Here is a 14,077-nt window from a genome sequence, read left to right as displayed (position 1 = left end):
TAATATGTGATTTATAGATTGCTAATACATATACTGAAAATGAGAGTGAATGATAATAATGTGAAATGATGCCTTAATATTTATTTTTGTAGCTCCAATTGCCAATAATTTGCCAAAGCCCAAACTCTTGAAACCTCAAAGAAAATTGATCCTGGTGAGTAACTTTCTATGACATAATTTTCTGTATATTCTTCTCTCTCAGTACAAATGCTGTAATGTTGCCAGAACTCTAGGTTCAGATATTATCATACAGGTCCTTTTTCTTTAATAATAATTTTTCAAATGATGATTATTGTGGTTCTTTTCATTTTGAGCATTATGTTACACTGGATTATGTTTTCCAGCTTTCTAACAATTGTCATGTCTACAAACTTGGCCTGTCCTTAAGTGAAACCTGCTATTCATTCTCACGTGCTTCTAGCAGCTGGTGTTTTGGAAAAAAATACCAGTTACTGACAGAATCATAAATGTACTGTTCACACTTCTTTTGAGACTTTTCAAGTGAGAAATGGGGAGCCTTATTCTGCACTTCATTGGTGTAAGTCAGAAGTGGCTTGAATTGCCGGAATAAGATGAATATATATAGCTCATACTAAGGAAAAACCCTTCATATGACAGTTTCTCCTGGGTTTCTCAAACAAGTTTCTGTTTGAAAAATACCCTTGCAGATACATGCCAAATCAGATCAGACAAATCAGATGGATGGTGAGTTGTTCCTCTGCTTTTGTAATAAAGCAGTGCCTGGACAAGACATCCAGTGGTAATAGAGTGAGAGTTTTGTACCAACTCATTTCAGATGCCTACAGCTGTTGTGGTCTGCTCTGTTCTCTGTGTAGGCAATAGAAAGAGAGATGAGTTAGAGTCAGAGCCTGATGCTCCTGGTAATTCACACTACTGCTCTGAGTTGCCTTTTGGCAATCCTTTCTTCCTTCTCTGGCAATAGAGATCCCAGAGAGACCAACTTCCTATTTTAGGTGAAGGTGGCTGCCTAAAATTATGCCACTGGAATAACTCAAATGCCATGTGATGGTTTCACTTGCAGGTGAGGCTTAGAACTGGGAGCCTTCCCACCAATTGTCAGTAAATACCTTCTACTTTTTACAGCCCTGGACACCTGGGCATAATGCCAGGTGACTTGAGAACAGCTCAGCTAATACCTGAGGCAATTTTACTGCTGGGGTATGGAGCTCGTTCCTCTACTGTCCTGCTGAGATCACCCCTCAGCCAGTCTCTGCTTTTACAGGTCAGGCTGTGGTAGAGGAAGAGGCAGAGTTTTAAAACTCCATGAAAAAGGCCTTATGTTGACATGTGGCAGGCCAAAGCTATGCTAAGAGGACAAAGACACAGATGAGAGCACTTGGCACCCTTTGCTGTGCACCCAGAGTAAATCCCAACACCTGGGCACATCAGTAATCAGGCAGCCTTCAGCCCTCTTAGGAAAAGCTTTCACCAGTTAAAGCACTCAGATCCTTCCTGCAGGTCAATAAAGCACATAAACACACTGAACTTGAAGGAAATCTCTTTCCAGATACTTTCTCTTTCTGGAAAAATTCCAAGGATAGCCCTCAAATAGTTGCTCTTCCCTTCCTGCTACACAACACCAGTCAAGGTCCAAACACTTTGGAGGTGAGCAGGAGCAAAGCCTTTTCAAGCAATGAAATCATCTTTGTCTCCCCTAGCACAACTGAGGGTCCCCACACTGCAGGCTGACAGCAAACTCTGTCTTAATGCCTTGCTGTTGGACTTCAGTCAGGGCAGCTGTTTCCATGTGTTGCTCTCTTCCCTTTCCTGTTTCACCTCAGAGGGCACCTGGAGAGATGCAGCAGCCCCCAGACAGTTCACAATCTATGGACATGGGTTAGTTTTAAATTAAAAAGTGATGCAACAAATGCAGACTCACCTAGCAATAAAGTGCATTAAGGGACAAAGTAAACAAAGCCAAAGTCAGTCTGTAAGGCACATTCAGAAGCTGAGCAGGGCACTTCCCAGAGCAGTTTCCCAAGTCTGTTCCTCTTACCTCCTTTTATAACACAGTTGTCTATGTTTTTGTATTCTCAGGAAAAAATAATCCATACTTTCTGCTTTTAAACTACTTTTTTTTTTCAGTGAGAAAAATGAAACTAATTGAACTTAAAGAAGTTTAAAGAAAGATAAAAATACAGAAAATACAGAGAAAAAACATATAAAATATATCTAAATGAGACTATTTTTAATTTTAGTAAACTTGTCTCTCTATTTTAATTCTCAAAATATTCTCAGATTTTAAATTTTCCATCTGCTTTGGGGCAAAAAAAATTATCATCATCCTGCCAAATCTCTGCAGGATAAAATAACCTTTTCTTTCCAACTGTAATGATTGCACAGCTGGTGTCTACACTAGGTCTTTTTTCACTGATGGCACACTTACCATGTTATCACTACTGCAAAGACAGACACAAATTGCTGAGTTTCTGGGCTACTTCTGCATCTTTCCTGTGCAACTCAAGGAAGAGACTATATTGGGGCACCAGGAGAATACTCTAGAAAACTTAAGCTAACAAGCTAGAGTGTAAAGGAACATTACAAAATAATTCCAGTGTTTGGGGAAATTTTTTGTAATAGCCTAAATACCAGCAAAATTATTTCCAGAGGACATATGCTTTTGGTTTCTTGAAAGATGTTTATAATAAGCTAGAGAATTTCTTTTGTTGTTAACATGCTAGAGTGGGTTGCAGTATAATTTTACAAGAACACAATAACCTGGATAAAATATGGACATAATCTCAATGAAAATTAAAAAAAAAGAGAGAGAGAGAGAAAGCCTAATACCAAGTTCAATTGCACAGCTTTGAGTAAAGCCTTTTAAATACTCTGCTTAAGTCATATTGCTTTTGCTTTAGCCAGAAGAACAATTCTATGCTCCCCCTGTTGCAAAAATATTCCCCATCAGTGTCATTCTCTATTAGCATCAATGAGAAATGTGTACAGATCAAAGGAAATAGAGATGCTGAAATGCAAAAAGGGATGTTTTTTATAGCATGCAAGAAGCACAGAGAGTCATTATGAAGAAGAAAATTCTGGGTGCCCACAAACTCTTCTCTCTAAGGGCTGTTCTGCTGTAGCTTTAAGTACTTAGCCCTTTGAGTTGGTAGAGATAAATCTTCTACTTCCTCAACCAAATTTTCTGGTAAGGCTTTCATTGCCTCATAGAAATTGGCTGTCATAGCCCAAGAGTGTCAGTTACAGAACATCATCTGAATGAAAAGGCTTTAGTGTCTTCATGAAGGTTTAAACCATCAATCTGAGGAGCTCCTCTGTGATTCACTACAACCAATGGAAAGGGTGCAACTTCAGGTTGGAACAAACCTTCAAACCTTTACTTATGCAAAATTTTTGTTGACTTCATCATTTTCACACTAAATTTTAAGAGGAGGAGTATCTGCTCAGATAAGACAGGCTGTAGGGAATCTTCTGATTCTGCCACTGACATATGCACTCTGCTATATCATATAAATATCACACTTTGAAATCAGATATAAATCTCCTGTATTACAAATTATCCCTTGGGCTTAGTTCTTCAGACACATCCATGTAAGTGTCACAGTCCACAAGAGTTGGCTTCTGCTGTTCCTACACTGACCAACACCTTGAGTACCCTCTCTGTTGAATAGAGTATATCTGGTTGTTCCCCAGCACAGAGTACATGTTGTTCCTGTGTGACTTGTGCAGCAGAGTCCTCCCAGTGACCATGGTGCTGAGCTGTTTAAGAGAAGCACACTTCTGCCTTCAGCTCAGACAGCATGGACAGCACTGGTTATTTCAGCATGGACTGGATCACCAGTGGCTCAGGGCTACATGGTTACTGAGATCTGCTTCTGATGATGATGATGATGTAAAAACTACTTGAGAAACAGGAAGGGATTATGGTTATCTAAGGCAGAGGGAAATTTCTAGCAGTCAGTATTTTGCACAACTAGTAGGATTCCTCAGTAGCCTTAACTGTAGGTCCCACTGGCCCTTTCCTTGAGAAAGAAAAGGGAAGTGAAATACATCTGCTCAGTCATTTGTGAATTCTGAAGCTGGGAGCAATCAGGTCTTCCCTTCTACTGGATGATTTTAAACTAAAAGCTGTGCCACCCTCTATGAGAAGAGTTACTTCCTCCACAACATGTAACAATGAGTGACGATTTAAGCTCCCAATTTCTTAAGGCATTATTGATGTCCACAAACTTCCAGTAAGAACATACATATGATATACAAAGGGGTAGTGAACAGTTTTTCCCTTGACCCCTCCTATTCTTTAATAATTCCATTCAGTCCTCATAATTCCTCTCTCTGTAAGATGAATAATTCTTTTTTGTTTTCAGTTTCTCCATAGGATGTGAGATGTCCATAGGACATGAATGTCATTTGCCCATTCAGGTTGACACTTGGAACTCAACATACTCAAAGCTACTGAGTTATGCTTGCTTCCCCATTCAGATTGAAGTTATCTTTACTCCCAAGAAGGAATAATTTGTATAAATACGTAAAATTTCTTGTTGGATCAGTGTCAAGACTTGTGTATTTACAAAATGCCACAGTAGATTATTTTTGTGTGATGACACATTTGGAGTAACAAAAGTGTCACCAGTGAAGTGAAAACTTTTAATTACTTTGCTGGCTTTTTTTGAATGATAAAAAGGAATCAGCCTGATTTCCAGCAATGCTGGTTTAGAATCTAGGAATAACTGCAACTGTAAAAGCAATAGAGCATTAGCAAAGGTGAAGATGCTCTTCCCCCAAAACTCATTCAGTGGGACTTATCAAATCATCTTTGTCTCTGACTCTGTAATCATAACTTCTATGAGATTCAAGAACAAAATTTAGATGCAGTGGTGAATGAGTCTTCACAAATTGTGGTAGATATTGTCCTCAGGGAGCATAGGAAACATTTTATGCTATAGGGAGTAAAAAACAGGCATCTTAATGGGAAAAACCTGCCCTTTTAAACTGATAATGCCACTAAAAGACATAATTACTACTCTCCATATTTTCCAATGTCATATTTGTTAGCTTTAGCACTGAATGTCTCTCTTGATACTTCAGCACTTTTACTGGCCAGTAGATGGATTTCTAGAGGATAAGTAATTTTGCAGATCTAGCTTCAGAACTTCTGCAGAAGTGATTTCTGAAGCTCCTCTGTTACAGGGGAATCTATGGCTTTCTGCTAGCAGTCAAGTCACTGACATTGGTAAACACTTGAAACTCTTAAAAATTTTTTTTTTTCTGGTTTCTGAGTTATGGTACAATCTTAATGAGGAAGTCATCCCACTGAAGTTCACAGGATTTGAGCATTAAGTGTATCTGTGGCCCTCAGGAGCACTACTGATTTTAGCACAAGAAAGACCACATATTTTAAAGGGAGGGATTTTCCAATGTAGATTTAAAAACAGGACTGTCAGGTGCTTTTCTCTCTGAAGCTACAGTGAGTTTTCTCCTGCCTGACCCCACTGCCAGCATGTGCTTTCCCCAGTGTCCCTGGTGGCCCAGGCAAGGGCGTTGCAGCCCATCCACCAAACATGCTGGATCTTTTCTTCATCACATCCTCACTTTCACCTCCATCACTGCCCCTTCAGTGATGGCCAGGCTGGCAGCCATATCCCACCCCTCCACAGCTGTAAAAAGCAGATGCTTTGAAAAGGAGCTATGCAGAGGAGATGATGGGCTACCCCTTTTCCCTCAGGCTGCACTCAGCATGCAGTTTCCACCCTTCTGGGCATGCATACAGGGACAGCCAACAACCTCTTCCTGTGGAAACAAGCCCAATCAGTTGGCCTGGGGAGTCCTGTCTCAGCACTTTCTGATGGAGTGTGCTCAGCAGTGACACTGGATGCTCCTGAGCTGTGCCATCTGGACAGTATCTGCATTTTTTCTGTGGAGCTTTTTACCGACTGTGACTACAAAACAGGATGTTTCTCAAACATTAAAGGAAAATAGCCAGAGTCAAGTTTGGCTTTTGCAAGAGAAAGGGAGAGAAAAATAATGGTAGTTCCAGAGTGTGCTAGCTAAGAAGAGCTCCTTCATGGCAGTGGGGCAAAGCTGCTTGCTTGGTGCTGTGGAGTGACCTGGCAAGAAGTGCAGTTCCTAGGGACTGGATCAAACAGACAGCAGGAGCACCCCTTGACTCTGCACCTTTCCCATCTGCACTTCCTGCAGCATCCCTGGGCACCCCATGCCCACCCAACAGCAGACATGGCTGGGCCACAGGTGGCAGTTTGCCATGGACTGGCAATCACACCAGCAAACATCTGCAGAATTGGCAGGGTTTTCTCCTTGCTGACCTAAGCCATTCACTCATGAGTGCAGGGCATGCCGGTGAGGGTGGAGTTTCATTTTCAAGTGTTACTGCAGGAAACCAGAGTGACTAAAAATACTGTGAAACTCTGACTGGAATTTCATAGAATGGCTTTAGAAGGGACCTTAAAGATCATCTAGTTCCAACCCCACTGCCATGTGCACAATTTGGTACATATGCTTGTTAAATCCAGAAAACTCAGAGCCGGAAATTCAGTTTCATCTATAGTTTTTTTTTTCCCTGTGTAGAAGTCTTTCTGTATCATATCTCAAACAAAAACTACATTACTTGTGATTATATAGACGCTGAATTCAAAGAGGAGTGTTTGCAGCAATAGTCTCTAAAATATTTAAGACTGAAATGAACTGTGAAGTCAGGCCTTTTCTGCTTATTTTTGATAGTAAACTAAAAATTCACATTGGGTTTGTCATCTTCATGATAACATGTGTGGTCATGGAACTGAGATTGCAGCAGTCTCTAAGTGCAAGTTGGCATCAGTGGTTTTTCCAGAGAAGTTAAATTTAAGCGGTTATTATTTGCTTGTTTTCTTCATAAGTAATCACAAATTTGGATGAGAATAGTCTTAGTTAAAACTTCCAGAACTTTCAAGTCTGACATTGCTCACAGTAAACATCCTTGAGGCTACAAAGAAACAAAATAGCTAAGCCTGGCAGGAGCAAAATTGACATTCCTGGTAATTATGAAATAAAATTCAGAATAATTTTGATTAAAACTCCAACCCTTCTAGTTAATTTCTAACACATTCATATACTAGACAAACCCAATAAAAACAAAACTATATATACACATACTTTAGTTTCTTTTACATATTCACATGATAGACCTTGCAGATTGCTTAATAAGAAAAATGTTCCTATAAGTGAACTCTTTTGAATAGCTGCCAATGGGAAGCCCTGTGACTGGAATAAACTAAAATTAAACTGGAAGAAACCTGGAAGAGGAATCATTTTGCATTTGCCAGAAGATACACTGGAAAATCATAACTCTTCCTAATTTATATTTTGGCAAAGTGTATGATCCCAAGATGAGAAAACAGACATAGAAGATAAATACTGTATCTAGGAATGCCGCATTGGAATAGAATCCTACTTGAAAAAATATTTTCAATATTATTTTAGAACAGTGATGCAATTTTTTATAAAAGGATGTTGTAGCCCTAGAAATCCCAGAATTCCTAGAGGAAGACCCAGGACAGAAAGAGAGGGGTGAATGGCCAGTCATTCATTGTCTCTTCCTCCTCTGCCCTACCCTCCATCCCACCTGTAACACCAGTTATTGAAGTCACACAATTGTTCCAGAAAGGAGGTGGTGGCCCCGTTCCAGGTTAATCCAGCCAAGACAATATCCAATCCTAATGAGAGATGGAATTCTAGAATTAGGGTTTTTTTCCCCTGTCTGCTCAAAAAAGTTGGTTTTGGACAAACAAACCAGCAAAATTAAATTAAACATGTGGTTGATAAATGAAGTGCAGAAGAGTGTATGGAATAAAAACCTGGCTACCACAGGTACTTAAAGTGCTGTTGGCTCCAATGCACTGTTATTACACATCTTTTGCTGAAAACTGTATACCTTTCACAATTTTGAACCTCCTGTGTGTTTCCTCATATTTTCAATCAAATTATTACATACTAGAAATATGCATAAGGGAAATTATTCTACACATTTTATGGTGTGCTGTTGCTTGTAGCAGTAATTGAAGTACCTTTTCCACTTATGAAAGTACTAATTTTATTTGGTTTTATTGCTTTTCTAGATGCAATTATTTATTTAGTGTGTTTTGGCTTTATTAAATTATGTTTACTATAGGAACATCATAAAAATGTATGAAAGCAACACATCAGCCACTACTGCCCAATGACTTATTTTGGGGAATCTAGTGTTATTTTTCATATCCAAACATAATAGAATAAGGTAAGAATAAAGAGATAATCTACACTGGAAAACAATGCAATTTTGAGATAATATAATAAAACACCTGGACAATATGATTTCATAAATCTTACTTCTAAAATTTACATGAGCTGGGCATTAGGGTGGCTATTTTAGGACATGCAGCATTTTCTAAATGGAAACATAGCAAGAAATATGATTAAACAAAGGGGAAAACATATACAGATTTAGCTTGTCCTGAACAACTGGTTCCTACAGAACAATGAAAATATTTCTACCTCAACAGATGTCTGCATCAGACTTAGGAAATGTAGAGTTTTACTCTGGCAGTGACCAACAGCTTTGTTTCAAAAGTTTTATCAGATTCATTTTTAGGAGGCTTTCCACATGCAGTGTATCATTGTGCATTGAAGTGACATTAAAGCTGGCAGCAAAATTCTCAATGCCTTCAAACAGAAACTCAATATGTTGTCATACACTGAAAATAAAACCTTCAGCATTTGTTGGTGGTATTGTGGTGTCCACCCTCAATGTAACTCCTGTACTACATAACTGAACAGATAGGCACATATCATTTGAAATCTCAAAAAGAATCTCTAACTTAACATAAAAGAAAAAAAACCACTAAATGCCTAGAAACTGAGGCTAATACTTTCAGGATAACAAGAAGAGTGTAATATGAAAATTTTTCAGGCATCACAGCAGTTGACCAAGATTTTTTTTCAAGTCTTTAAGCCAAGGCCAGAATAGGAGACATGTCCTTCTAAACATTGTGGTTCAGTTCAGTCCTAATATATTTAACAAAGAAAATGTATGTTTGATTTCTCTTACAGTCAAGATCTGTCTGTATCTACAGGAATTCCTTTTGTCATTACACCAGAGAATTCAGTGAAATGTTCTCTGTTGTCAACAGCAGAGCATTTTATAGCGAATGAGGACCAGAAGTGAGATGAAATAGGGTGGCACATGGAAGTGAGGGAGGTTGGGAAGACACAGTGACCAGTGAACTGCAAAGTGCCAGCCCTGCAGGCAATGCCCTGCAAAGGGCTTGTACTCACATTGCACAGATTGGCTGACTTCAGCAACACCACCTGCAGCAGCACCTGCGCAAATTCTTTAGGATTTGATCTGCAGGGAAGAATTAAGATCAAATTAATGCTGGAAAAGTGTAAACTTTTTCACCCCGATGTAAACAACCTGAAATGCTGAGTGTGAGCAGCTGTCAAGGCAAAAGGAGAGGATTCCAGAGCAGTGCAAAGGATGGGAAGCAGGGGAGCACACAGGGGCTGATTTCAGAGGGTATTAGATGCTTATCTTTTTAGGCAGAAGACAATACAGTACTTATTCAAACACATTTCAAGGAAACAGGAATTGTTTGTATTAAATCAGAAATAAATAAGCAATGAATGAAATGTGAAACTTTTGGCCTTGGCAAATGTTTACGATTTCTTCCTAACATTTAAGTACTGTGTGGAAAATCTTGGGTTACGAACTTTGAAACTTTATGAACTTTAAAACTTCAGTTTTAAGTTTACAATTGCCATTTCATAGTCTGAGAGATGCAGCCTTTTCATGGTTACTTCTTGTGACTGCAAAAATTTGCATGGCTGAAATGTTTTGGTTTTTTGATTGTCTTCTGCACTTCAACTTGAGGACACCAGTTATTTGGGTAGAACACAGTGCTCAAGAAGATAAAGAACAAATTCTCCAGTTCTTCACTGGCATAGGGCTGTAGAATTTCACCATTTTTCAGGGAGCATAAACCTCAGTCTTCTACAGATGAATTAAAATCCATTTCAAGTACTGAAGGTCTCACATACAGTTCTACAGCAACTCTTTTATTTGTTGTTACATTTTCTGAGGTGAATTAGACATGAACAACACACTCCCAACTGTGAGCAAAACACATACAGGAGCACAATACAAGATTTTCCTCCTCTAAGCCACCTGAATCTGGATGAAGCTGCCAATAGCAGTAGGCAGCTTCTGCCACACACATTAAATTTGTTCAGTAAATTTTATTGACCATCTCCCTTAGTTAAATTTTATAGTTTTTAGCCAAATTCAATCATGGTAATACAGCAGACAGTTTTGGTGGAATGGCCTTTGTTCTAAACTCTGAACTCATCTACAGCTTGGCAAAAGTGGTGAAATTCCACTGGAATGGCAGTAATTCTATCCAGTTTTTTCTGCCTTTTGCGTATTTTTAACATTTTTTGGTTCTGTTAAGAAATATACTGAGAGGCTCTGTGAGTGGCTGTGATCAGAAATGTAACTGGTCCAAGGTTTACAGCTGGAAAGCACATCTGGTATATATCTTTAAAATTGTGAAATCTGCAATAAATAAAAATAGGAAATTTAGTGTAAAGGAGGCTGAACATTTTGCTAAAATACGTCTTTCAAATCTGTAATATTTGAATTGTCAAAATATTCTATTAAATCAGAAGCAAATCTGAAAATCTTACTTAGCTCTGTTTCCTATTTTTAATACTATTTTTAATATTATTTTTATTTCATCTTCTATGAACTAGCTCTAATGCAGAGTAAATTGATTAACAACATAGCAGAATTAGAATAGGTGGGAGAAGAACTATACCCAATGTTATAAAATGTCTTCATTCAGTGGTAACACTATAACGAATTTGTTGGTTCTGTTTTGCAGCCAAAAATCGCAGAGGAGAATTTAACATATGCTGAACTTGAACTGATGAAGCCAATTCAGGAAGCCAAAGGCATTTCCAGTATGACAGTCTACGCACAGATACTCTTTGAGGAGAACAAGCTGTAACAGTCCATGCCTGTATAAATGTCCTTTGTCTGTGTTCTATTTAATTCTTGCTGTACTGTTTATTTATAAAAATCATACAAATGTCCTTATTTTTTTATTTCCATCCATGCACTTCTATTTTTCTGTGAGACCTTTAAACACGATGTAGTTGAAAGTAATCATAGAAAAAGCAGCTGGCCAACAAGTGACATCCCAGAGATACCCTTTGTGGTGTTCCATACCTCTGTTGGAAATGGACTGAAGGTCCACCTGGGGCATTTTTAACACCAAGCATTATTCCTTCTTTAATGCTGATTTGATAGGTCCAGCTGCCAACGTCAGTATCTTAGCAAGCCTCAGGAGGACAAACAGCAGGATCCATGCCCATCAACCTGCTATTGAAGGAAAAGACCACTGACCAGGAAAATGGCCACTTTAATGCATCTTGCCCCATAGGAAAAATAATAATCCAGTAAAGCTGAGACTTTTTGCTACAGCCAAGGAAAAAGCTTTTTTTCCCTTCTCCAGAAATAGTTAAAAGGGTTTGTGCTCTATGTTTTCAAATTCCCTTTCTAAATGACATTGTCTTAAAAAACTTATGTTACTTTTAGTATGGTGCTTGAAATAAAATATTTCAAAATAATTTGAATGGAACATTTATAGTTAAACCCCCATGATTTAAGGAAGAATATTCATAGCTTGAGAACATCTCAAGGATTTGATTTTTTAAAATTCTGATTGGGAGTAGGAAAAACTTGATAGTGAGTAAAAAACTGAGAGAACCAGGACACTGGTTGGTCTTGGTTTAGTCTGGTATTTCCAAACCTTCAAAAGTTTCCTCCTGTAGCCTGCACTAATGAGCTGCTGATCTAGAGGAAAAAATTACACAGCTGCTCTTTCGATATGGAACAGACTCTGTAAAGCCCTGCTGACTTTGGAGTTATTTCTTTGGAAAGAGCAGGGCTCAGGAGATAGGGAAATGAGCCTAATGTCAGGACACAAAATAACATTCCTCTTTCCTTACCTCTTGATAACTGAGAAGACATTCTTCCTTTTCCTTTGATACACTTTCATGGAAAAGGAGCCATTCTGTGCCATCCTGGGCATTTCAGTCATGAAGAGTAGCTGGACTGACATTTTCAAGCTCGTGTATCTTCAGTGTCTAAATGTTCCCAAAGCTGAGTGATAATTCCAATACCTAACATCTTTCAGCTCTTGGGAGGCTTTAACCCTTGAGTAACTGTGCAGTTCATGAAGATGTAGAAGCTTGGGCTCTTTAGGTCACCATCAGGTGATGGAGAGCTGATACTTGGCACGTGCCTTGTCTTCTCCAGGTCTGTGAGGGAGCCCCATGACAGGCACTCATTCAGCAGTATTTGATGTGGATTTTGGAGTAGCATTCCGTGGGTTCTGGAGTTATAACTAAGATGGCCCAAGCTACTTCTTCCTTTACAGGTCACACCCCTTTAGAGATAGAGCAGCTTCTCACCCGGGCTCAGAGCACAGCTGGGAATCACCGCAGGAACACTCGTGCCCTTGTTCCTGCTACATGGGAGTGCAGGAGAGGAGGGTGGCAGGACAATCAAGGATGGGGACAGGCATCCAAGGGCACCCATGTGACAGAGCACATCGCTGCCTTTTGGAGGGGTTCGCCAGAATAAGCGGGTCTGTGTAAACTGCTTTTTAACTTTTTTGAACAGTGGTAGAGATTAGGCAGCACACATAATCTGCTATTGTCTAGCCAGGATCTGTAAATATAAAATGCAGTCATCTTCTTCCACATTGGATAAAAATCTTTTCTATAAAAAGGAATTTAAGAAAAGCTTATCAGGCTGACCATTATGTACAGTACTAATTCCAATTCTATTCCTTCATCAAAATAGTTCTTTCCAAACTAAGGCCAGCTTTCATCAATAGATTTGTTAGTAATTGTTTGCATTTTTAATGTTTGCATTTGTGAGCTGTCAAAAATTATGTTTGTTTCACCTTTGCATTATTCCAGGATTTAATCACCCACCCAAAGGGCATGGTATCTTTCCTTGTTCTCTCATTCCAGTTAACACAGCAGTCAACTCATTGACCAAAACCAAACTGGTGCTAATGAGTGATTCAACATTCAGGGATCAATTTTGGAACATCCTAACTGGCTATTCAGAGAGGACATCTGTAATGCAGACAGCTGTCCAAAAGGCCTTAGAAAAATATAGAATTTATTAGTTGCTACTTTGGAATTTAAAATCCTAACACATTAATGATTTGACCACTTAGCTGTGAAAACTTTCAGGTTTGGTTAGAAACATTTCTTTTGCATAGAGCTGGCCATTGTGCCCATTGTTCAGAAGAATCCTCTACTGCATATTTATGCCCAGCATGTTGATGAATACCATTCTTTATGTATTAATATCCTATATATTCTTGTTTGTGTTTGATATCTAATTCCCCAAAATAATAGTTAATTGAACTGAATAAATTACCTTTTTTTGTAAGATTTGTTGTCTTAGTCTCTCTGTAGGATTTATTGCTTCCTAGAGAGGCATATTGCATCCTAGGTTGAAGGACATGTGCTTGTCTCTTACACATCATTTAGAAAGTCACAGTATTTAGAATTGAATTCTTCATTCTGCAGGGAATTCCAGCTTTTTAAAATGTTTTCTATTTGGAGCTGATTTCAGATGGCAGCAGAATCCCAAAAAGCAACAGACCAGTTGAGTGAAACAAGGCTAGAAATATTACTCGGGAGAACACCCATCTTCCCAAGAAGACATTTCCTCTATCTTTTCTTAAGCAATGTCCACCTAGATTTAATAATGCCAAAGCATATCTCTGGGGAAAGGAAAAATACCATCTTGCAATGAATTGCATATCTGTAAGTGCCAATGCAGCCCAGTGAAAGACTGCAGAGAAGAAAATTTCATTGAGTGTAATATGCTTTAGTGTGAGAAATGCAGAATAAATGGATTTAGCTTCTTTTAAGAGGAATTGAAAGGCCAAATTAATCCCTGGCCTAACTCTCTCTGGCTTTAGCAGAATAGCAGCAGAGCTGAAGGTGGCCCACAGGTCTTTTATAACAGGAGTTCCTATGA

At 38.8% G+C, this 14,077-nt stretch overlaps 1 protein-coding gene across 1 annotated transcript in view; it reads left to right on the top strand.

Annotated features, from left to right (window-relative positions):
* VSTM4 (V-set and transmembrane domain containing 4) overlaps positions 1–13,463 on the top strand; it is a 32,052-nt gene extending 18,589 nt beyond the window's left edge. The window contains exons 7-8 of the mRNA XM_030951587.1: positions 93–154; positions 10,890–13,463. Of these exons, the coding sequence (XP_030807447.1) occupies positions 93–154; positions 10,890–11,015 (188 nt within the window). The 3' untranslated portion in view covers positions 11,016–13,463. The remainder of the gene's footprint in view (positions 1–92; positions 155–10,889) is intronic.
* Positions 13,464–14,077: the final 614 nt, after the last annotated feature.

The sequence above is a fragment of the Camarhynchus parvulus genome, chromosome 6 (genome assembly GCF_901933205.1).
Source record: "Camarhynchus parvulus chromosome 6, STF_HiC, whole genome shotgun sequence".
Lineage (NCBI taxonomy): Eukaryota > Metazoa > Chordata > Aves > Passeriformes > Thraupidae > Camarhynchus > Camarhynchus parvulus.
This window is presented reverse-complemented; position numbering and strand designations above follow the sequence as displayed.